The sequence below is a fragment of the Trachinotus anak genome, unplaced genomic scaffold, assembly GCF_046630095.1.
Source record: "Trachinotus anak isolate AG129_WGS33_773 ecotype Australia unplaced genomic scaffold, CSIRO_AGI_Tana_v1 ptg000015l, whole genome shotgun sequence".
Classification (NCBI taxonomy): Eukaryota; Metazoa; Chordata; class Actinopteri; order Carangiformes; family Carangidae; genus Trachinotus; species Trachinotus anak.
The window spans coordinates 5,428,758-5,455,498 of NW_027273866.1; the positions used below are offsets into that span (position 1 = coordinate 5,428,758).

At 40.7% G+C, this 26,741-nt stretch overlaps 1 protein-coding gene across 1 annotated transcript in view; it reads right to left on the bottom strand.

Annotated features, from left to right (window-relative positions):
* LOC139632749 (doublecortin domain-containing protein 2C) overlaps positions 1-26,741 on the bottom strand; it is a 42,061-nt gene continuing 15,320 nt past the window's right edge. The window contains exon 11 of the mRNA XM_071497919.1: positions 1-1,732. Coding sequence (XP_071354020.1) covers positions 1,616-1,732 — 117 coding nt within the window. The 3' untranslated portion in view covers positions 1-1,615. The remainder of the gene's footprint in view (positions 1,733-26,741) is intronic.

Consider the following 26,741-nt stretch of genomic DNA (forward strand, 5'->3'; position numbering starts at 1 on the left):
GCAAACAAGTCAAGTTTTTATTTATACAGTGCCAAATCACAACAGAAGTTATCTCAAGGAACACACAAAAAGCAAATATACAAAGTTAGCAAATAGCTAGTAAACATAATGAAGCATTCAGAATGCAGAACTGAACTAAATGGAGAGTGAATACTGGACTTTTATGAGAAACACATTTACCAGGTGCCCAGAAATACAACTCCAAATGAATGATAACATTGCTCCATAACTGCTGGATGTGCATATGAGCACCTGCTTGGTATAAAGTTTGCCATATCAACTTCAAAGTTGATAATATTGTGTATTGTGTGTTCAGTATCCATACTTTGTTTACAGCTTGTTTCCACTGCCTCCAAGTGACCAAAAAAAAAAAAAAAAATCAGTTATTGCAGTTTTAATCTTTCATACTGTATGTGTGAAATGTTTAATATAGAATAATAACATTCAGTGAAGCATGTGCCAAAATGCCCTGAATATGACATTACCAAAAACACAACCCAGTAAAAATCACTAACACCTTGTTGTTTCATTATAAATATGCTGCACTGCACAGAGGTGTAAATAAATCAAAGACAATGATTCATATGTAGTTTATATGTGTGCTTTTGCTTTACGCAGTTCTTGTTACTCTACTGCTTCTACAAAAGCAAAGGCACAGGCTCATAACATCATAGTCAAATGACTGTCACATGCAAACAACCTCATATTCCATAATACATGAAACACTGATTCCCTTAACTATTTATCAAAAAAGCAATAATAACACCAGCTTTTTTTCATATTATTTGGAGCATTAAATTATTCTAATATAGCCGAAGGCCAACTGAAATGGAAGCGTGAACATGCAGATCCAGTCCATTATGCATTGTTAAACATTGATCTATGGTTTAATATTTGCTTCCCAACAGCAATGACAATGTGTTATTACCTTGACAGAGGGCCATAATGTGCATTGACATGCTGGTGATTATTTAAATAAGCTGCGACAATAAATATGGCTCCACATGATCTGGAATATGAGCCTCAAAGAGAAAATGTGCAGGCAGAGGAGTAAAATCTAAGTTTGCAGCTGAGGTTGTCAGAGGTCGAATATAACAAGTATAAGTGAGGTGTATCAGAAAACCAGCTCATTGTTATACTGAGATTGGGCTCCAGAACTAAGCTTCAGTATAATTTGACAGAAAGTGACTGATATGAATGATTTAAGATCTTAACATGTTACAGTGAGCAAAAATTTGATTATCTTCGTTGTCAACATGGAAATAACTAGCCCTATATGCCTCAGGCCTAAGGAGCTGTTGAAACCAGTAAGACTGCTCATACATTGTTTAATCTCTACAGCTGTCCTGCAGTGCCTCCGTCTCTTTCTCTGTGTGCAGAAGTTTCTTGTAAATAGTTACAGAAAAACACTAAATCAACATCAGATTGTTGCTGGAAGTTTCAAAAGTGGCTGTTTCACTGTAGTGTGTCTTGGAGCAGTTGGCATCCACATCCACAAGGGACGTGCACATTTCAGTTCAACTAAGGATGCAAAATTATTCTTTTGACAGAGACACAATAAGTAGCAAAGCGTCAGCTAAAATCAACATAAAAGCCTTTTGCCAAACACCAACTGTTATGAAAGGCAGCGGAGAGCGAGCATACTGGCATCCACAGCAATTAGAGGAGAAGGGTTAGCGAGGACTCTGCCTGTCCCAGCCTCGCACGCCCGCTCCCACACCTGTTTCTGCTCCTGGTCCAAACCAAAGGCAGAGAGAGAAAGAGAGAGAGAGAAAGAGAGAGAGAAAAGAAAAGAACAGAGAGAGAGAGAGAGAGAAAGAGAGAGAGAGGCCAGTTACTTTGTCGCAGTGCCATCTTACCCCAGCATCATCTAATGAGATTAGATGGTTCACTAATGAGCTCTACAGTGAGGAGACTCAACTGTGAAGTGAAGGTCAGAAATTTCATCGCTCAAATATGCTGTTGGACTTCAAGAGTCATTAACTAATAACAAACAAATGATTTAAAGGAACCAGCTATGGTATTTTTGTTGATCCCTTGTGACGTTCTCTCTCCTCTCTCTGTTTTAATGAGCATCTAAAGAATGCAAGTAAAAGAAAAACTCTGAGTAGTTCCACTTCATGAATGGAATTGATTGGTGAAGACGTGTCCAGTCTAATTTCACACATTTAATGCTTTTCCATAGCCACACATGTACAAAACAATTCAGCAGAAGTTAAATGGTGTCTTCAAATTAACAACGCAAGTTATTTATATATGTTGTGCAGATTCAGATCAACTCACAAATGTAGGCAGATTGTATTCATTATTTTCGAGGGTGCAATCAGCTGAGAAAGACCACAAGCTTTTCCAATAACTTTTTTTTTATTCATGCGCACTATTTACCAGATGCCCCAGTGGTGAGGTAAGCATCAGGGCAGCAAAGGAGCATTTTCGCTGGCACCTTTAATAATGTGCTGACATAAAGTCATACATGTTTAACCAGGTAACAGAAGGCTGTAAAATAATGATCCATATTGGCTTTTAAGACAAGGTATTAATCTCCAGCATCCTTTTGCCCCTTTTCTCTGGCATTTCATTCAGTGGGGGTTAAAACAGATTGACCTCCCTTCAAATAAAATTAATTGTTTTTGGTATTATTTGCCACAGAGAAAAGCTGCAATGCTGCTGAAATGTTTACCCATATGTCAGCATTTCCTGTTATTGGCACACACCTAGATGTTTGCATTTTCTTATTCCGGAAGGATTTCTTATTATGAGTAATACCCTGTTAATCAGTGATAAAATGAATTTCATTTTAGCATTATCAGGAAGATGTAATCAACATGCAATTTGCTTAAGTGCACAAAACTATCATTTTTGTTAGCACTGCATATTTGCTGAAGAAATATTGCATGCCAGAGTGTATTAACACAAGGAGGATGCCATGCATCTTCGCATCAGACCTGAGAGATCCTTGTCACCACTATCTCCTGTAATCTGTTTAATACTGTTTATGTCTGTCCAAATTGAACATGTGGTATGGAATGACTAATGTCAGTCTCATAATTTAGTCATAACACTCTGTACCCTATAGGGGCCATCTATGGATGTTCAGGCCATGAGTGCACTGCATGAATAGTGATCCATTCACCCCTCACCTTTAAAAGCCCTGATGGAAAGCCCCATCCAGATGCAACTGCTCTGTCAGGCCCAAACCATCCTTCAGAAAAAACAATAAAGATCCAATGTGAACACCTACGTGTGTGCGTGTATGTGTGTGTATGTTCACAGCAAGTTCTTGTGTGAAGATGATCTCACTGACCCACGTGCTGAAGGAGAAAGAAAAAGAGAGCGCTCGAGGTGATGACTTCTCCACTCACTTAGGGAACTTTGACTTATGAGGTGCACTGCATTTAGCCAAGCTAATGCAAGTGACGGCTGTGCCATTAACCTCGGGAAGAGAGGCAGGCCTAGGCAGTATGATGCATTCAGATTGGCAGAGGACAATATTTCACCATGACAGGCATTACCAATGAATAATTAAGTGTTTAATATAATGATCTTGAGAGAGAGAGAGAGAGAGAGAGAGAGAGAGAGAGAAAAGAAAGAAAGAGAGACAGAGAGGAGAAAATGGTAATTCCACAATTCATTGCCCTTAAAACCTATCTGGCATTATTACCCAGCAGCATTGCATGGGGGAGAGGGCTTTTGTTGAAACAAATAGGTTTTTGATGGCTCCGCCAGAGTAGTAACGGTTATTAGGTTTGAGAACTCTTTCATGATGGAAGTGGTATCCTGCCGAGCGGAGATCATGAAATTTTAAGTGGGGAATTTACAGCAGAAAGCCTGCGGGACAGTGAGGCCGTCTGGGCCATGCCTCGGGACACATGTGTTTTGGTGAAGCATAATGCTGGTCTAATGTCACTGCAAATAAATAGTTAACAAGCTGGAGATAGTTTTGCTTGTTAGAACTGCAGCCTGGCTCACAAAACTATCTTGTTTCTTTGGAGTTGGGGTTTAGAAATAAAGTGACAAGTCAGTTGGGAGAGATGAAACATATCTACAGTGAGGCCAAATCTTACTCGAACAAAACCATGTAGCAGAGCCTGTGGGAAAACTACTCAGGTTCCTGCAGTATGACTGGCAACATGTCAATACAGCGCAGGTATTGTACTCATGTGTTTACAAAGAAAAGCTATGAAAGTTTTGTAGTTTTATTAAAGTTCGGAGAATGAGATCAGAGATCACATACCTTCAATCATCTTTTCCATTAAGAATAACATAACTTTACAGCACAGCTATCACTATGTAATAGTGACACTGTTGCCTAATTACCTAAAACATATAGACATTTGTATGCTGCAATCTCTTGTTTACTGTTGCTAACCGTACACACTAATATTATATATCAGTGCCAAGATAAAGTCAGAAATATATTACATATGTTTTTTTCTCCATCATGAGCAACTGTACGATAATCATATTACATTCTACATACAGTATCACCTTGGCTTTAAAAAAAGCTTTACTTACACTAGCTGGGACACAAAAATATACATACACATAAATTGACCATTGCATCTCTAGTGTGGTCTTGGTCTACTTGCAACATAAACCCACTGATTTCACCTTTTTTCCTCTATCTCTAATAAAAACAGATAATACTGAGTGGCCAACTTCTCAATCAATGTTGTCCTCTAAAAGTGAGCCAAGGACTACATTCACACATTAGCATGATTCAAAGTCCACCCACGCCTTCCAAACACAGTCTTACATGTCTCAAAATGCCCAACAGAGAGCTAATTTCACTCCTCACTGGTGACCTTTGGCATCATATATATGTAGTGCTTGTTGCCTGTATGACAGATTCCCATGCATATTCATACCTACATATGGCCCGTCAGAATGAAGCCTGTCTACTTGCTGGAGACTCTGTAGAGCACATGAGGCAGTTCATTACTAGGTGTTCTCAACTGGGTCTATTCGAAACCCTAAGGATTTGCTAGTGTGTGTGTGTGTGTGAGAGAGAAGCTGATGGTGATGGGATCATTTTTGGTTGTATTTATATGTGTGTGGGAGGGGGATGTCTCTGTGTGTGTTTTGTTGTGCGTTGCACAGGATTGTGTTGCAAAAGGGGGGATAATTGTGTGCGTCCGTGGTGGAAGTGATGGCGGCGGTGGGAAGCATGCGTGTAAATGGTGGGGGTGGTACATGTCTGCGTTCGTGCATGTGCTCGTGTCTTTGAGCGGTGTGTGGGAGTGTATTTGTGTGTGTTGTGGCACACGCTCACAGGCTTCTCTTGTTTGTGAGGTGAGAAGAGAGAAAAGTGGAGTCCCTCAGCATGCCTCCACCTCCTCTTGCTCCATCTGCCCATTTCGCTCAGTTCTCCATAAATTAAAAACGCTCTACATCTGCTTTGGGGTACATTGTTAGTTGTGTGCATTCAGTGGTTCCTCTGTTTATGAAAAATTAAACACTTTTCTGCATTTGATTATTCCCCCAGTCCTGAAAGCCCTTCTGCGGCAAACAAAACAGAGGGCCCATGCTTCACCCCAACATGCTGAGAAGAAGACCAGGACTTCCACCTAGGGGAGGAAGGAACATCTCAAGTAAAGTGAAAAAAAAAAAAAGAAGTAATTAACATCTGTTCATGGTAATAGTAAGCACATGTGCAAAGCCTGGAATCTGCTTTCACAGCAGTAATCTACCACGGCAAAAAAAAAGTTTCATAAACAGTGGCAACAAAATCAAGTGGGCCACATATATTGAAATCTTTCACTACACTTTAAGCAAAAGGTTTATAATAACTCAATATGGAAAGAATGGAGGGGCCTGAAAAACAGCATCCACTGTTAAAATTAAAGAACTTCCACCACTATTTCACTTGAACTGCCAATTATACAGTCCCCACGTGCTGCAAAATTCCCAAATGTGCACTTGTTTCCTTCCCTAAATGGATTCACTGACGAGAGGACTGGCCTGATAAAATATGCTTTCCAGCAAGTCAGAGCATCTGTATTCAGGAGGATGTGTAGCTGCAGATGAATAGACATTTTAAGGGACAGTGCAGCTAATTGGGACAAAAGGGACTGCAGGATGCCCCCTTAGAGCAGCCAGCCTTGAATGGAATAATGAGTGTAATCAGAGGTTGTGGTCACAATGTTGCCCTATACAGAACACCCAGGCCACTGGGGAGGACCTGTGTTTGTCTTTGACATTAACATGCAGGGCTCCAGGGCAGTCATATTTGGCCATGGTTTGGTAACTGTGAGCCTTGTAGCAGAACAGGTGTTGCAGGCCGACGAGGCCATCAATCTCTCACTGGCCTGTCTCTGTAGGATTCAGGGTTAATTATCATCAAATAAGCCATTAAGGAGAAGGATGGAAGCACAGAGGATGAGGGGATGCTAACCTTGGCAAGAGGGGGACAACTGGGTGGCTAAGGTAGGTTAAGCTGGCTTTGATTGTGTTGCTAAGGTACTGACTCTAACTTGGTCATGTTTGTGTAAAATTCTAATTTCTGGAAACTGTGACAAAGCCAAAAAATCAAAGTACCACTTTTAAAAGAAAGAATAGGAGAATAACTTTCTAAATTCACGTTTACACTATCTCACATGATACAGTATGATGGGACAGGGTGTTTGTAGTGGCTGTCCCAGCTGGTAAGTGAGGCTGTCTATGAAACAACTAAAAGTGAAAGCAGCTGAGTTACACCAGTCATTTATGAATGTTTATGTGTAAAGTCTGTCTTAAGTTCTGAGCAACCACAAGGTAGTTTCAATCTAGTTATTCACTGGATAAAATGTACTAAATAAAACTTACTAACTGTAACTAACAGCTAATAAGTCAAATGAAAAGAAATTAGCTAAAGAGGGAGTCACTGTAGCATGACAAGCTGGAGAATAGCTTCCAAAAATGAGTTTTAGGAGGCCAAACAATATGTTAAATGTAAATGTAGGTATGACTTTTTACTATGTATAACATAGAGACTACGCATTAGCATAATATTTTGTAATTTATGGCATACTGTGTCAATTTTGTTAACCATAATTTAAAATATTACCAGTTTACATCGTTATTAAACAGCATTTCAATCAAATGTCTGGTTAGAAATGTCAACCGTACACCACATTTAATATTAGCAAGCTAATGTCTGTTACCTCAGTCAAAACTGTTGCACGTGGCAGTTACTGGGTCTAAGTATTAAGTTACAACTAATCTCTATGTGAGAAGTAGATTATGTGGTGCAACTGGTTTTAATCTAGTGATGTGTAAATCTGTCCTTAATAAACACTTGAATTATAGCTAAGCTTGAACTTATAACGAGCTGGTGCAACTGATTCCATGGAGCCTGCAGTACAGATGCTTTTTTGTCTAAGAGTATAATGATAAATTGCTAAATAATTTGACCGGTATGTTCAGGTTATCAAGAGGGAACACATGTTCAGGTAAAAAGTAATGACTGGAAGCATCAAAGGTGAGAGTCTATGTTAGAATTATATAGATTCATACCTATGTAAAACACTCTCATAAAGTGCACCATTTTATTGCAGTGCACCTTTAGTCTTAACGGTATCCATCTCATTGTGGATTACTTCATAATGTATAAATGGAAAATGCCATTAGGGTTTCTTTTCATGCTCTTAACATATTAATTGGCATTACAGCGAATGTCGGATCATACAGTAAATTGTATCCGGTGAAGTCAGTGACACCTGACCTATTGAAAATTTTACAGTGTCCTTATACCTTCATTTATCTACTCAATGTGCCCATGAATATTTAAGGCTGACAATTAAACCCCAGCTGACCTGCAAGATGGAGCCGGACCAGCGCTGTCAAAGTGAGGCAGCATAAATACGCCCATGCAATCACACTCATCACAAATCCAAAAATGCAAACCCCCGTGCACACATGTACACAAACCGCATGTAGGCCCACAAGCCCTGTCACAATGTCACACGGTCACGGAGACACGGCCCGTATATGACAGGCATGTCACATATGTGTCATGTTTATGGGGGCATCAACAGACGTGGTTTGTGTTTTGTGTATGTAAATGTTTGGGCAGGGTCAAAGTTAATGCATGTCAGTATCCTGCTTCACCTTGGTTTGGTGATGCAAAGCAGAATGTGTATGGGGGTAGCAACACTAAAACACAACAGTGAACAGTGTTATAGTATGTTGCATAAAAACATCACCTTACTGTCTGTTACAGCTGTATTGGCTTGCAGTAAGAGGTGACACATTTGTGCATGTCTATGCTATAGTATGAAAAATAGGTATAAAAGCATAAATGCTTGAAAAATGCTATAATTACATGTTTGAAGAAGTCACTCACTCTGCAGCTTTAGATTTAGCATCTTTAAGATCATTGTTTTGGTTTTCCAATTCTAACTGCTCTGCTTAGTGTTATTTTTTGGCACAGTAGGCAGTTGTTTTTAGTGACCTCTAAAAAACAAGTGTACACAACCAGCCCAGCTCCTTACAGCAGACAGAATAAGCTTCTAGCTGGTGAACATGGTGGAGCATTTAGCAGCTGAAGCACCAGCTATTTCCCCCAGGAGTTGGTAGAGACCAACAGCAGAGCTAAAAGGAGGGGGAATATTGGACTTAGATTCACCAGATGGCCAGAAACACGACTTCATATGAATGCTAATGCTCTGTATCTGCTGGTGGGAAACTGTTTGATATCATGTTCAGCATATCAACTTCAACAGGGATAATATGCCAGTGTTGTTTGTTTGTGCTGTTGTAAAAAATAAAAATCAAATTGTGAAATCGTTGATGACATAATTGCTAAGTGTAGACACTGACTCTCTCATAATTCACTGAAAAAAACTGTTTGCAAAACATCTATCAACCGCAAGGTCAGTGTAGTGAAAACTGAAACTGACACCTCCCAACACTAATAATGTATGGAGTTCAACCAATGTCTTTCTGATGTCAAACTCTCTGACCTATAGTCTAGACTATATTTAATGCGATCCCACACTAACAGCGTGCTGTATTCCATGACAGATATCCATATATACAGCCTAAATATAATAACCATCACATTATGCTAGACTGATCAGACTGATTTAAGATGTCTCTCTGGGAAGTACTCATATGGCTGTCACCTTATTTTCATCTCCAACCTTGTTTTAATGCATTTGTCCCCTGAATCTGGGTTATACAGTGGACCTGGTTTTTGATGATGTAAATAATGCAGTGATTCCACTGAAATTAAGCAATGGAAGCAATACAGATGTAGGCTTCCTTACTTCCATATCCAGTATGAGCCACGGTGTCTATAGGTCAGATTACTTTTTCATATGCTATAAAATATAAATGAACCAAAGCTTTTTCTACCACCCTAATTACTTTCTAATATTTTTATCACAGTGGCTGTGAGGAAGGAGGGGGAATGACTTCCCATTTTAATCATATTGTACATATACCCTCAGGTTAGACCTTCCATTTTGCATACTAGAAGAAAATGGCATTGAAAAAAAGAGTCTTGATATGCCTAAAGTGTTAAATATATATGTAAAAAGTGTTCCATCTATTCATGCTTCAGCAGTGCATTATGTCAAATGCTTATCCATCAATCAAAAAAATCATTTAAGACAAGCCAGATGAAACTTACTCAAACTTCTTGTAGTCTGTCAACAAGACTCTTTTTCAAACTTTCACAGATCTACTGATTCTACCCAGACATGAAGTCCATTACCTTAAAGCATCCCCAGCATCCATGATGCAGCAATTTAGTGCAAAAACATTTTCTCTAAATTGTCTTGCGTGTTGCTATACCCATTCTTGATTCTTTTCAGGCCTAAATCCAAGTTTCCATTTATGAAAAATGTCTCTCAAACGCATATCTCATCTGAAGGCCCATAGACTGTCCCGGGGTCAGTATTTCTAGATACATTATTATTTTCTACAAACAGTGAGCTCCACAGGCAATCTGCATCTAGCTGTGGTATGTGTTTGAAATCAGACACCTGTCGTGCAGCTGGAGTTTTTTGTTGTTGGTTTTTTTTTCTACAACAGCTACCAAGCAGTGGGCATATCAGAGCAGCAAAGTGAACATATCTCCTTGTGGAGTACGAGAGAGTTAGGTTCTAAAATACAAAAGGTGTTATGGTTGTCAGGCATTGGGGACTAATATAACACTGCACCTTGTTGCCTCCATCATCACTGACATCTAGGACAGTAGTCATACCTTAAAAGATCATTGTGATGACAGCTTTTTGGATTTATTATTCTATTATTTATTTATATATTATTATTTATTTCATACTTAAAAAGGAATATGCATCTGTCTTGCAGACCTTCTTCAATATATATATATATATATATATATATATATATATATATATATATATATATATATATATATATATATATATATATATATATATATATATATATTGAAGAAGTATATATACCTATTACATATACACATATACATTGTTGAAACTGAGCAGATCTGTGCATCTACCTAACTATTTCTCTGTCTTTATTTTTCTCTTTTTAAAGCCTGTTAAAAGCAGCGGTGTGACTGTGGGGTTTGAGTTACCGGCAGTTTACATTGGTCCGTTGTCTAAATATATCCCCAGAGGATTGTTTCAAATGTGTGATTTCAGGTCCTGGGGGAAATAACAGCAGTTGTGAATACCATATTGACGATGTTCTTTGTCCCCGTGTTTTCACTGACTGATCGCGATCCGCCGTAAAGCACAACGAAGGAATGATGTCGTAGGGTCACAGAATTGAATCCATGAAACTGAAAACATGGATCATGTGAAGACCATGTGAAGAAAAGATGCTCTATGACTTAGAGAGGAGAAAAAAGATGGAAAAGCCTCGTTTGACTGGACCAACTTGAAGTGTGATGGGAATTTTTTGTTCACTTTGTGTATATTGCTGTAGACAGTCTACAGGTAGGGCTTGATTATGCTGCACTTTGATTCCGCTGCATTTACACTGACTATATTACATATATAATACCATTAATTCTTGTTGAGTGTCTTATGCAAATTCAATCTGCTCTCATCTCCACAACTTCATTAATCTGCAGGTGTAACCATCCTGGCCTACTTCTCGATCAGGCTGTAGCTCAATACTCTTCATTAACTGAACCTTTTTCCAGGGAATATTCAATCTTAACATGAGCCAGGTCAAGCAGGACCACACAGCCGGGAATTGTGATTCTTATCGTGTAGAGGAGGACAACATACACCCATACTTGTTTAATTGGCTCATATAGCCATGTTGAGCAGGTGCTGATAACATCCCACATGCGCTGTTTTTCATATGTGCGTGGCTCCTCCAACATCGCTCTCCCCGTGCCCAAGAGAAGCACCGAGGGCAAGTAAATGGAGAGTCTGCTTGAGATATCCTTTGAGTAATCACCCTGTACATTTGAGGCTTTTTAGGGGCTTGATTTGAAGAACCCTTACCCCCTCCCCACTCCACACATACACTATTATATAAAAAACATTATTAATATTCACCAGAAATTACTAAGGAGAGCAGAAGAGAGCATTGCCATATCCAGATGGATGCCCCTTAAATCTGTCTTCAATTAGTCTCCACTAACTTACATCTTCCAGTTGAATTCTGATTAGCTGATCTGGCAATTTACTCAGCCCGGCTGGAGAGCACTTGGTCCCTCTCCTGAGTGCAACCTAGCTGCTTTTGAGTATTGTGAACCTTTGATCAGTGCCCTCTTATTACCTATAAAAGCCAATACTATTACATTTGCAATGCCTCATCTCCTTGTCCACCTCTTCTATATCAAAGATCATAGGCTCATGTAATGAAAAAAAAAGTCCAGTGATCTATAAAAGTGAAGCAAAGGACAATAACTTTTAGTTAATATATCTCACATCTCTCCAGTGTGATTATGAACCTGTGGCCTGTATTCTTCCTCTGTAGCTAGCTACTTCCCTCTTGTGGACAACCAGGACACCCAGATCCCAGAGACACTTACTGAGGTCAGCATGTTCACTTTCCTCCGTCTTGCATTTTTTTTTAAACCACAGAAAAGGATATTAGAATTGTGTATAACACAACAACAGCTCTACTGACATTCATCTTCAGCGTCGGCTCCTTGCTCCCCCACCTCTTCCCCCCTGTCTCTGTAGAAAGTGGATCACCAGGGGAGCTAAACCCTACCCATTAACATATAGAGTCTTTATTTAAATCCCATTCACTTTTCCATCCATTTAGAAGACTAATGCCAGCAGGTTACAGCGATGGCATTGCGTGAGGCCCTGATTGAGCTTCAATTTGATCATTTTATCTGACTGTGAGGTAAACAGTATCATGATGGATAAGATCTCATTACAATAGGAAAGTGAGAGTTTAATTTCCTGTACATGTTCCATCTTTATTAATGTCAGAGGCAGCAGGTCGTCAATTGCATTACAGGCCATGGTAGTCTGGCTAGGCATCCTGCTTGACACAAACGAGGCCAGCGAGCCAGCTGAAGGGATTACATTTGGCACAATCCTTGAGCCAATTTCGATTCCGTTTTGGCAATGACACTGCATCTCACAATGCAGAATTCTTTACAACTTCTACCATAAAAATTGACTGCAAAACATTAAGTGTTATGCCGTTCAATTCATCTACATTATCGCTGTCTCAATAAGCCGCCTCTGGATGTCTTGAAATGGCTGCCAGAACAGCAAGAGGTGTAGAAACAGCAGACTTGTTGTCTTTCAAGAAAGAAACTACAGAAGAAGACAGTGACTATCGCACCCTGACACTATCCGTCCAGTGAAAGAAAGAATGGGGGGAAAAAAAACAAACTTCAATAATAAACCTGTCAACACTCCAATCTGAATACCCAGGAGCCACGACTGTCTCAACTCTTCTCCCCTGGCGATAGTCATCATCATGGACACTCTCCTGAGAGACAGCGTCTCATCTATCAGTCAGTCACACACACACAGACACACAAACACACACATCCCTCATCACGTCATCTCTATTTGTCCCATTATACCCTTAACACAGTCTAAAATACCTCTGTTGCTCCTGGAAGGGAAATGTGGAGAGTTGAGGGCTGTTGAGGTGTGTGTGTGTGTGTGTGTGTGTGTGTGTGTCTGTGTGTGTGTGTGTGTGTGTGTGTGTGTGTGTGCACAAGTGTTTGGCATCAGTGGCTTCATTACTAGTGCAAGCTATTGCCTATGCCTGTCATTAAGACTCTGAGACAGCCTTGTTTGTTTGTTTCCCCGCTGTAATCCTCAGTTAAGGTTTGACGTGCAGAGCAGAGCCTTAGCTGTGTTACCCACAGGCCTTTGGGAGCTGGTGCGCCATGGCATGGACCAGGAAAAGAGAGAGAGAGGCACAGGAGACTTACACCCCCTGCACCTGATCATTACCATGCTAAATTTATATTGATTGCTGTAGCTTAAGAGCTAAATGTGAGTTATTCCCCCGACGCGGCCCCTGTGTAGGATCTGTGGTGGTGGGCTGCTGGTAATCCAGAGAAACCACAACATGTGCACTGTGTTTGGCCACAGATACAGCAGTGCACATTATACAGCGCCAGGGAGCTTTTATGTGAACCTGACCACCCCTTCCAGCAGTGATTTTTAATGATGAGTTGCACAGCTCTTGGATTCCACATTACATCCAACCCTGCGTGCAGACACTCGCATGGGGAAGGGGTGGTCATATAGGAGCGGACAGCAGGTGGGTAGTTAGGTCCTTTAAGACATTCCCAGCTTTTCCTGCCCTTGCTCTGCTGGATAAAGTTGTGTGTTTGTGGTGTCTCTCCTCCTGCAGGCAGCTCTCATCACACATATGCATATGTGCTTGCCCTTGACATTATCATCAGCAGATTTGTGCTAGGGGCCCAGAGGTAAGGTTGAAATACTGCTGAGGCTTCTGAGAGAGTGGTCCGCTTTGGAGAGAGTGTCCGAGGGCTAAATACGCACCCAGAGACGCAGGCAGAGGAAGAGGAACAGCTCAGTAACTGAACCTAGCAGAGCACCCCTCAGGGGACAGCAGTAATTAAACAGTGATTAAATTAAGGGGCAACGCGGGCAAAACGCTGGCTGATTGACACTCTGCTGGCTCCCCTCTCTCTCTCCTTTTCTCTCTGTCTCTCTATCTCACTCGCTCGTTCTCTCTGCGGGTTCAGCTCTGTCGTGGAGCATTGCTTTCTATTGACCTCCAATTACTCACCCACTCTGAATTCTTCAAGGTCCAATTTTCGAAAACTATTTTCTTAGCTGTGTTAAGAGCATGGATCACTGCACACTTGTTTCTGAGAAGACTGAGCTGCAGGACTGGAACGCAGAAGTTGAGTAAAGGAGAAAAAAAAAAAAAAAAACCACTTAAATGCATAGTGTCTTTGTTCCTCCAATACTATCAATGTTTACTTCAGATAAACTCACAAACTACAATCGCTCTAGCATTGCACCCAGAGTACTATCAGTCTTTACCACAGATAGACTCACAAAAGTACAATCTCAAGAAGCTGCCGGTGATTTAGAAACCGTACCCGTGTGGAATCCAAAGCCCCTCCCCCCCTTTTTTGAGCATGTAGTTGGGCAGCTTTAGAAGTGCCTTATCAAATACTCTCCTGGGGGGGTGGGATGCTATAAATTACCTTTGGCGACTCCTTAAACCCAAAGCAAATAGACAGACAGAAGAGCTGAGCAACAGCAATAAAACCAGCTTTAACAAAACAATCTGAAAAACCGAGACACTGAAATTGCCTGCCACCGAATCTGAAATTCCCCACACGTTCCTGGCTTACCCTGCTTGCCACAATGCCCCAGGTCCTCAGCCCCTCATATAGATTTTTATAAACCAAGCCTTGTGCTTATGAAAATACGTACTGAGGGTCCTTCAACAATCTGTTAAGTCTTCTGATAATGAAGAAAGTCCTCTTAGTGTGTAATACAAATTCAAATGGCTGTATAGAAATGGATTATGGGGCAGGCAGAGAACGTGGGCCCACTTTAGAGGATGAGTTCAAGATGACAGGTATTGATTAAGTGTTCAATGAGAGCACGCCTATGAAAGGCCAGCCACCACACAGCTCATGAAAGAATCATATAGCTCATACACAAGGCACGCAGTAAACATACAGGCGTGGAGTGGAGGCGTGAGCACATTCCAACTTGTCATATCGCTGGACAAATAGTTGACATCCTGCTTCATTTTCTGCAGTTAAAAGTCATTAAAAAATGATATCAAACTTTTCTTATGTATTTTTAATGCCTGTTAGTACCTATGCATCTGGTTAACTATTGAAGGAACCAGACATCAATAAGAGCAAGAAGATAAAAGTACCTTTGTGGATGTGGTTTTGCCCAGAAAGACTGAAATGATTCCTTATGCCAGAATCCATTATTCTTTGGTTTGAACAGCACAGTTTGACAACACACATTCCTTTACTCCTGAGACTGCTATTGGAGAGAGAAGAGGAAGGATCTTCTCAAAGATAACATGTGAATTTAATTTCTTGGTGAAACAGCGGAACTGGGAGACTTAGTCCTCCCGAGCATAAATAGTGCAGTCGATTCGCAGTTGTCAGAGTTTGTGATGATGCCGTGCGAGGACAGCCATAATCGCAACGCCACTGCCAGCCCTGACCCACCTCATCATCCTTGACATTTAGCACAGTGCTGTTTCTCTCTCTCTCTCTCTCTCTCTCCTCACAGTAAACAAATGTTTTAACCCTGATTTGTATCAGCGTAACCAGAGGACATGCAGTGACACAAAGTGTGTAAAACTTCTGATAGAGGCTGAAGAAAGAGACAGAGAAAATACAAGGAGGGAGGGGGGGAAAACAAATAAATAGAGAGAAAGGAGTGCAGACTATAAGAAGAGAGATAAAAACCGGGGAAATAAAAACAGAAAGAGGGGGAGAGAGCAGACCAGCAGGGAGGGCGATCTGGCCAGACTGCCACCTAACAGGGGGTATCTGAGACTAATCTCTAAGGAAAGCTGTCAGGTCTCTGCAAACAATGTTCTGATGGAAAAGAGGTAATAAATGCTCCTTAAAGCTATCATAAATATGCAGCTTCCTGCCGAACAGTCACTGCTCAGACCTGGGTCAGACCTCATTATCCTTCGTCTGTACCGGCAGGTTTGCATGCCAAGTTACAGGCAGGATCACAAAAAACCCTTAACGTAAGCCACAGTGGGATATGTGGCTGGGACTGGAAAGCTGCTCATCAAACCAGAGGGTTTTTTTTTTCTTTTTAAAAACATACAGTAAGCTGTGCTGAAGAGAGAAAAAAAATCTATACTACACTTGTGAGGTTTGGTTAAATTTCAAATGCACTCAGACAGTAATTGTAAGACTCTCTGAGTGGAAACCCAAACATTAAGTATGTATGGTTCCTATTTTTTCCATTATGTATGGAACTATGTGTGGCTTAAAGGTGGATCATATGAATAATCAAACAGTATGGAAACATCTCCAGTTAAGTCAAATATATCAGAAAGGGAGGATGTTACAGACCCATCACTCAAATGTTTTCAATATACAATTTGAGATCCATGAATAGAACTGACAAAAGGCACATTTGACTTGATTACCTCTTGACATTTCCCTCCATGAATGAAGGCAGGAGTATATAAGGCAATCACCGCACTGACATAGTGTAAATATATAAATATGCTCGTTTATCCTGGTTTCCAGATAAAGACATAAGGGCACATAAACGCTTGAATGGACAACGTCTCTCAGCATCCAGCAGGTCCCTGCCTGCTTCCCTTGCCTGTCTGTCTGTAGAGGCTGACAGTACAGCAGCGTGCCCTTCATTATCACTGGGTAATGCTCATCACAACGGCCGTGGCTTTTCTCCATAAAAACCCCAAGTCTCACTCACAATGAGAAATAGGGGAGATAAGGTGCAGGAGACCATTTCTCTTGACATTCACGACGACAAACTCATCAGTCATGCTGTCAAAGGCACTGGTCTTGGCTAGTTTGGGATTTATGAGAAATAATGATGGGTTGAAAATAGCCGGTGAGGGCTTTGCTTTTACCTTTGGTTTGGGAGTGTTGTGTATTGAGGCACGTTCTGCATAAAACCCAATTTCTTTTGTCAGTGACCCTTGCACTGATTTCACATCCAATCTCACCATGTTTGGGCCGTTTGGCTGAGCCTGTCTGAGTTGGCGCTGACATTTCTGCCTCACGTGATAAAAGAGTATGGCAGTAATAGGTTTATTTAAAAGAGAGTACCATCACCATGTGCACTAAGAATGGGTACCACCTCTTTTCATTTACAGAGTATTATTCAAGTGAGGGTCAAGGCTTCTGCGCTGCTAATCACACTTTAATTCATCCTAAGAATACTAACTGACTAAAGAACATTAAAATGGAGCTGTCCTCTCCCACAGCGTATCTGAAAATGGGACAACAAAACAGTAATAGCATGTGTCAAACACTCACATTTTCTCTTCAAACTAGTGACAGCCAGTGACAGATGCTCCCAGTGCAATTCTCTTTGTAAACATTCTGGGACACACTATCATTCATGTAGGAGCACTTATTGCAATGTACCAGAAGGTCTATAAACTTAATGTAAATTATTAATTCCAAAGTCATTTGAAAGTGGATTTCAATATTGTTGCAAGGGCAACACGGTTGAGTCATACAGCACAACTGCACAACTATAGATTATAGTCAGGAGGACTTTTAATGGGATCCCTATGGGACCATACTGCGGGGATGTCCTCAAGCACCAAATTATTAGTCAATTTCAGATTATCAAGTTTATTAATTACTAGTCTTAATATATCTTATGAGAGTGCCAGGAGGTATAGCCTAACTACCTAAAAGCTGCAAATGAAATGCTCGACATACATTTATATTAAACATATTAATGAAATACTGGATTGGCTGCCTGTGTAGCTCCCTTTTTACCTGAAAGTTCATGAGCCAAAATGAAGGCACACCTGCTAAAATTGTTCAAAGTGCAACATTGCTTATAACCAAAGTGTTGAGTTTGGGGCAATTTTGATTCAAGTGTGTGAATGAGACCTCTTGAAGCTCGAGGGTACTTGGATCTGTGTGGAAATTAAGCCATGAGATTGTAGCTGAGGGGATGGTGGATTGACAGTGACATTAGCCCCTCAGCACCTCGGCTGTATCACAGTATGGCTCTGTAAAATAGATGGACAAGAACAGCAAATTAAATCGTCTTAATAGTAGCAAGGGATGTACAGTCAGGTAGGTTTGAACTGCAGGACAGCACAAGTGCAGGATATCAAGGGTGGTGTTTTTAGTGGGATAAAATGAAGTGGCTCTGAAGTGTTTTGGTTAATGGGCCTACTCAAACCAACCTCATACAGAAGGCACTGTCATATTTATACCAATTTGAAATGAGCTCCTTCACAATGCCTCCTGCCCTATGCTTGAAACAAGTTTAAAGGTCGTGCTCAGTTTTTTCCTGTTGATTTGGATAAATTCATTAAAGGCATTACATTACTAACCTAAACAGACACAGAAGAGTTACTCTGTAGCAACAGAGTGAGAAAACACTCATAGCTCCCGCTTCGAGAGCCGTACGAGCAGCTGGCTTTTGTTGTGGCTTTGTTGATAGTTTTCTCACTCGCTGTTTTTTCTCTCTCCAAGTTCAGTGACATCACATTGCTTTGCCACAAAGACTTACCTTAATGTAGACAAAGCCAAGTCGGCAAGTCTTCGCACAAGCAACATGCATGCATGCACACACTTTTAACAGTAGGAGGTACACAGAGGGAGCAAGGCGTTTTTCAATGCATTTAGATGAGACCTTTAACAAAGGTCCCTAATGCAGATATCAATGAACCAAGGGACTGGGCTATCGGAGCGAAATTGGCTGACGGAGGGATGTCACCCCTGTGCATGAAAAATGATGGATCCCATTTGTAAACTTCTCTTCTACCGTCCTGCCCCTCCTCTCCTCCCCTACCCCCTGCTCACGGACACATGCACATACCCCCCCTCCATCACCTTCTCTGCCATTGGTTATTAAACAAGGAAGCAAACCTATGACTTTGCTGGCAAATAACAAGTGGTCTGGTAAAATTGGCACTTTACTGGTCATTTCATCTGACTGTCAGGGAGCCCACAGAGGACCTGTGAGATTTCCTGTGATGACAGGATAGATTAACATCATGGACTTTGTTTTTCATCTTCCTTTCATTTTCCATACTACTCTCAAAGGACATCAACAAAATGAAACCAATATCTATGAACCTACAAACAAACAACTAGAGCTTTCCAAATATTAGATTTTGTGTGTTGGATTGGACAATCTACTGTTTCTTTCCTCTCTCCATGGTTGGGCTTGATTTGAAAGGCAAAGGCAACACCTAAATCCAGCTAATTCACTGAAGCGGAGCAGACTGCTGCATTATAACATGCGCCTCTTGTACCCTGAAATAAAATAGATTTATTTCCCAAATATAAAACTTCTCACTTTTCGAAAGTGTGTTGCTGAGATCTGAATACAAACATCAAACCAAACGATACAACACAGGCCATGCATAATACAACAATTTACAGAGCTTGCAGAAATCATGCTAAGCATATAAAGCACGATAAGCAACATAATATGCATACTGAGCATTTCTAAGGAAACAATGATATATTGCTAATCATCCTAGAATGAATTACTGCATTTTTAAAAAGCGGTGTGTTGAGTCAAAGGTGTAGAGGTTAATATTGGCAAACAGGCATCTCCGCAGGAAAATGAAAACTTCCCAGTGGAATGTGATGGCCAGCCTAAATGCTGACATTGTGGTTTCAGTGATGGAGTGACTTTGGGAGGGTTTGTGGTCTGCTAGTGTTCAAAGGGTGCCTTGAGGGTAAGAGGTAAATTTGCTAAGTTAATCACATAATGAGGCCAATTAAACATGGGAGAACCCAGGTGAAATGGGAGCTGCCACAGAGTTTCCAACAAATGAGGTTCTGTAGTTCAGCTGATTCCCTCTCCGGACAAGAGCTGGACAACCCAGGTTCAGCTGCAGTAATCCTCTACTAGGTATTCACTTCCACATTTATATGATGTATCTTATTAATGTATAGACAGTATACAGGATTAAGTGTCTGTATTGGGTGAATTAACTTAAGCAGGAATGTGTACATTAACATACAGAGTAGACTGGATCAAGGCTGTAGCAGACGTTTATTTTCGTTAGCCATTAATGTCTGTGTGTGTGTGTGCATGTGTAAGAGTGTGTGTGTGTGTGTGTGTGTGTGTGTGTGTGTGTGTAGACTTGTCGAGTAATGATGACACGTTTAGTCTATAAAATGTCAAAACTGTGAATAATGACCACTGCAATTTCTAAGAGTCCAAGGTGACTTCTTCAAATTGCTTGTTTAAAACAAAAAATTCTCACATTTGAGAGGTGAAAAAAAAGCTTGATAAATGACTTGAAGCCATTGGAAACCTTTGTTTTGTGTCAGCTTCTCAGTAAATGCAACGGGGGTCTCACACGAATAGAAAATAATCAGCCAAAGTTTGACCAGTTGTGCCTATTTCACAAAAGAGATTACCGTATTTGCATTTCTGAGTGTGCTCTTAAAGGGATGGTCCAGGTTATGTGACGTGGGGTTGTGTGAAGTAGTTATGCACAGTCAGTGTACCACCTGCAGATTCGGATCAGTGCACTCGTTTGGATGAGGTCAGCAGAAAACAGGTGTTTTAGCCAAAAAAAAAAAAAAAATGCCAGAAAAAAGCCAATATCAGTCAAAGTATAAGCTGCATTTTGATTATTTCACTGCATTATCTTGCCACCAAGCACTCCTTTCCTTTGGAAAAACATTCACTCAACCGTTGAACCTTATTACTAAGTAAAACTGCACAACACACACACTGTATTATGCCACAGATCAGCTGTTTGAGTCAGAAAGAGCTAAATGTTTAGCAACACTGTATCTGAATCAAAAGTTCTTGACAGTTAAACAACACCTAAGGATTTTTTTCCCAAAACTTCACCTTTGATTATTCCTTATTTAGTCATACATACTATATGTAATGTCATCAACAACAACTTAAGATTTGAAGCCATTTTTTTTTCTTTTTTGTTAAATCATTTTTGTCATCCAATTAAACCACTCACTTTCAGCAATAGTCTAGATTCATCCTGTCAATATTCAGGAGTGTTACTGGAACCCTGGATGACACCAGGCCTGCTTCACCCAAATTACTGATGAAATTTATCAAATATTCCCTGACATTGCACCTCTCCATCACAAACAAGCATTTTGGTGCCTGAGCCCACAGCAGGTCCCCCTTGATTATAACTGCTGGGGTGTGTTGTTGACCAGAGTACCTGAGTGTTTGAGTGCTCTTGGAGGATCTACAGGAGGATAAATCACTCCAGCAGCAATTAGACTTTCCTGAGTGCTTCCCACATACCTGTAATTCCACAGGCACAGCATGCCTGAGGTCTAAGATTGTGAGGGTTATACACTGAACAAGATGAATGGCAGTAAAACAGTACATTCATGTGCCAACCTCTTATACATAAGAGTGCTAAGAGCGCAATAATCTTGGAGTATCGTCCTCTTCTAAACCATTTCAAGTTCACGTACAGTTTTAAGGGTTAGAGCATTATGTCTCTTTGCTCCACAATACAGCAATTCCTTCATTGTATCTGTTCATCGACTGAGCACTAAGGCCTGTGGGTGTGTTGGTTAAATCTGAATGGAGAAGAGATCTAGCCAAGGATAGAATATTCTGGTTGCAAGCTGTAGGGCTTCCACAAATGAAGAGCTGCATCACTGTCACAGACACAACACAAAGCAATAAGGAACTGCAGAGATAGCAGTGCATTAAAACATAAATACAAGGGGAGATATATGGACACTAATGAAATAATATTTCATCACCATCAAGGGTTTATAAAAGGCCTACCACTCTGCCCACCAGGATCCATTAATCTGGATGTAGAGGATTTGCGTAGGGAAAAATGGACAAGGGAAATTAAGGCAGGCACATTTTACCAGATCATGTTGCGATGATTTGTTAATAAAATGCAAAGCGACAGGCTAGATGTGAGACAGCGACTAAAGCACAGCCATGATTTAGACTTAATCCGTCATTATCCCGCCTTTGAAGTGACCTCACTGTGCATGTTCCCACTGTGACCCAGAAGCACACTCACAGCTTCTTCATTAGCCAGGATGAAACAGAGCCACAGCACATGTGACTTTGATGTCCTGTCCTGTCCACACAGACCCGCAGACACACACACACACACACACACACACACAGGATACCTACATACATACACACTCACACATCACAGATATCCTTATCAGACTATACTGAGGCATGAAAAAACATTATGGTTTTTAATCAATTACGGCCCTCACCTTTGGGGCAGCACATTCATTACATATGATAGGAGCAGCTAGGGACAATATTCCAATTGCGTGCTGAGATTGAAATGAAAGAAATTGTATGGTTAGAGGGTAGACAAAGACTGCAATTTCACACAGTTGAACATCCCTGGGTGGATTTACATATGTGCCCACAAAAGGCCTATACTGCATGTGATTTCACTGATGTAATTTATGTGTACCCAGTGATTTATCATCCATAGATCACCGTGTAAAAATCAAGCACAGATCTCCTAAAGAGGCCTACGCATGCTGCCAGTAAATGATAGCTGTTATAAAAGTTTATAATGACAATGAAATGGAATGAATCAATCAAAAAGGCACAGGTTGCCATCATGCAAAACAGTGCCCAATCATAGGTAGTTATTAGGTAGGAGGTCAAAAAGATTGAATACATGCAGCAAATGCATACAGAAACACTAATGTTTGTGTAAAGCCAATCAGAATACTCATATATCATGCGTGAAAAAGACAAGTGGTAGGTATGTATTATTAAACAGGAAGCTTCAGACAATTTGTACCACTGTTCAAAGAAGCATTCCAGATGTGGTGATAATTAATTTTGACACACACATTAAAAGATGGCATCAGTAGTATCAAAAGATGTCCATACACAGCTCTCCAGTGAGCTAAACACCAGACTAAATAACAATAGAGACCAGCTGTTAAACTTACTTAAACATACTTAGCAACATACTGAAATGTGGAACCATACATGCAACACAGAGAGAAACAGTTTTGGAACTTCTGGCGGTGGGTAGTGAGTAAAACTAGTTGGTGCAGTCACAGGGGTACTGGTCAAAGTTTTAAAGATTTCAAAATTAAAGGCTTCCTTGATCAGCTAACTAAGTGTTAAATCCAGGTGGGAACCTGGGGCAAGTTTCCTGAAAGCCGAGTGTATGAATTGTGATTCATTGCAACACAGGAGGGAAAACTGACAGATAATGTACCAGGTTAACAGTAAATCGATCCATTTAACTTCCATTTCCCTGTAACTCCTCAGAGTAAAAAGAAATATATTTACCACTGTATACTTGTATTTTTGAGCTAACACTGGAGGAAGTCTTGGTTGGTTTGTTACAGTTCACTCAGTCAAAAACTCCACTTCAGAGACTTTAGAGGATCAAGCCCCTGAACTTGAACCTGGCAACTGTGAACACAGTATTAAGACACTGTTCTCTAGGCTGAAATTTCTCAGTTTTTAAGAAGTTCCCTTCTAACAAGAAATCTGACAAAAAGGCTGCTGCAAGTGAACGTCCATCAATCGTTCCTAATTTAATCACTAAACTATACACAGTTAAGAAATACAGCTTTCCATTTTATGCTATTGGAGTTGGAGCATGTTACATTAAATCAAAAAATATCTCTATGTAGCTCACTATATACTATACTAATGTATATTTAAGCTTTCCTATAACAAACGTGTGATCCTTAAAGAATGACCCCATCTGTGTATCTGGCAAGCAGCCTGCTACAGTCTACTCCCTTACAAAAAAAGGATGTGAGCACCCATGCGCTTAGCTGCACAACCCACGTTTGCACGGTGTAGAAGTAGAGTCCTTTCCCCAGGCAATGGCCCGCCAGGCCAGACAAGCAGGCCGGGTGTTAAAGTGTGAGCTGGGTACACAGAGTAACAACAGGGCCATCTGCCCTGGGAATGCACACATCCATCTTACTAAGGACAACCAGTCTGGGAACAGATAAAGGAAAACAACAGGGGGAGAGAGAGAAAGCGAGGGAGAGAGGAAGTCTGAGAGGGAGAGAAAAGGAAGCTGTAGGGAAGAAAAAGAAGAAAAATAGACATGGAAAAGCAAATGTGTAAACGTGCGTGTATGCGTGTATGTGTGTATGTGTATGTGTGTGTGTGTGTGTGTGTGTGTGCACAATGTTAGTGGTGGAGGGGAGTTGCAAAGGAGCAAATGAGTGAAGACAAGTACAACAAAAAAAGCCTAGATGGTTAGGGCTGAACAAATGACCCAAGCACAGAATGCAGGTTTTTCTGTCATATTGCGGGGACCATTTACAGACTTAGAAAAGCCTGAAGTGGATATCACCTGTGGTACAGAATGATAACAGGTAGTCAGAGAAAGGCTGAATTGTTACCAAATGAATAAGCCAGCTTTGCTTCTAAAGCCTAAATGTAAAAACTACTACAGATAAAAGCACAATATAATTACTTGAGTGCAACACTAGGAACCTTCTGAAAATAACATCACTGAATTATGCAGTGTTTTTAATTTAATATTCATAATCTATTCGTGTATCTGCAAAAAAAGAATATTATTCTCTTTTATTTTATGAAGCATGACATCAGGAAGGTCAGTTGAGAGGACAGCAGTAAGTCTCAGCTCCCGCCGTCATCCCTGCTTCATAACCATCTGGATATGACTCTAAACACTGCAGTCAGCAATCTGGGTGCAGTGATATCATCTAGCATTCTCCATTTGTTTTTATTTTTAGACCATTTCCTCATCACTGTATAATCAGTATATATGGTCCCACTGATACAGCACTCTTTCCCTCCCTCCCTCTCTCTCTCTGACTCCACATTACCTTATCACACTGAGAGCTTTTAGCCATGCTTCCAGCCATTAGCTTCAGACAGTGGGTAGCTACCGGGCTGGAACGGAGAGAGAGGGAAAGTGGCCTCCCGGTGGCTCTGGATGATGTCAGTGGCGAAAAGGGCTTTTTATAACACCACCTGTCAATCTTGTGTATGAGGTGGCTCAACACAAGTCTCACGGCACATAGAGCATCTGTATAAAATGACTTTGGCCAATTTTCATTTCACGTACGCAAGACACAAAAGTTCATAGACACTTTTGTCCTATTGAGCCTGCTATAAAACTTCCATAACAACCACAATGTGCCCTTGAGCAAGGCCTTGAAACTGAAACTGTTCAATAGCTTGTGATAAAATTCTGTGGTAGGACAGACCCACATCCTACATTGTTGTTTCTAAAATGCTGTAAAAAAAAAATGTTTCTAGTGAATTCACCTGAGAAAAGATTTAAAAAGAAAATGTGTACTATCTAAATACTGGACAACTATTATTTTGCCCAGTCCATCACTTATAATCGCTGCAATTACATCACAGTAAGAGGTCAGATTTAGTGCGTGCCCATTATTTCCAGACAACTTTGTGAACCCTTGACCGAAACAGACCTGTAACACTTTAGCTTGAAGCCTCCATTCAGAGCAGAATAGCTGATTTAACATCACACTGAGAACAACTGTTCAGCTGCTCACTGAAGCGTTTGAGCTGGTCAGAGTGCCCGCCATGTGAGACGACTGACATGTTATTGACAGATGGCCAGGCTCCTGCCCTCCACAGGAGACTTCTAAACCAAACAACTACTGGATACACCGAGGTGATCCTCACATCAATATCAATCAATTATTCACATATTTGTGCTGGCTCGCGAAAAAGCAGCTCGCCTGCATTTCATAAGTGCTAGACCGACATGCATTTTGTAGGAGGGGAATGGAGGGAGTCCAGCTATTACCCAGGCGTTTGATCCCACGGTTGTGGTGAACTAACTTTCGCACTGTCACAGCGGGACATAGAACTGCTATTAAGTGGGTCAATGATTCTTATTGTCTGCATTACAGCTATTAGCTTTTATGGAACAATACATCATGTGCACCAGTTCTATATTTGAAGTAACATGCAGAGATGCCTGTTTTATTCATTTTCAAATTTCTTTCAACACGAAACCGAGGTCAAACCTTAAACTTTTCTGCATACTAAGTGCACTTGAACTGAATACATAACTAGGGAGGAATATTTTTGTGTGGGCGCCTCAGTTATAGCACATGCTGAAGAGCAAGAAGTGGCAGTAGCAATAGTACTGTTGTTATGCAAGCAGCTGTGTTTAGTGGCTTTGGCAGTACTTGAGGGAGATCTAGTTTATTATTCCTTGTTTAGTCAGCCTCCCTGGACTTTTTCCTTGAAGTGCCTCATATGAAGTACAAAGTAAAGCAGTACTACACTGTGTTTAATAAGAGGTTTGCTTTAGTACATACCATCACACTCTCTCTGTTTCCCCCCATCATGTTACACAGAAATATTAAAGCTGTGCCCCGAGGTCAACAGCAGTGGCCCTCATTCTACCCATCACTGTACCCTTGTGTTCTTCATAGCCACCACTGTGAGAGGCAATGATTCTTTTTTTTTTGATCCACTCCAATATCATTAAGTTATTAGTTGATTTCAGTGGATTTAATCAGCATAGTAATTCCTCTCCATGGAAAGATAAGTCTCTCTCAAGAGCAGTTACGCCGTCCACTATGCCTGCTGATTAGACACAAGCCCCCAAAATAATTCATCAGAAAACTGCAAAAAATAATTTATCAAAAGTGCTTCTCACAAAATCCGCTCAGGACCTTTGCTTCT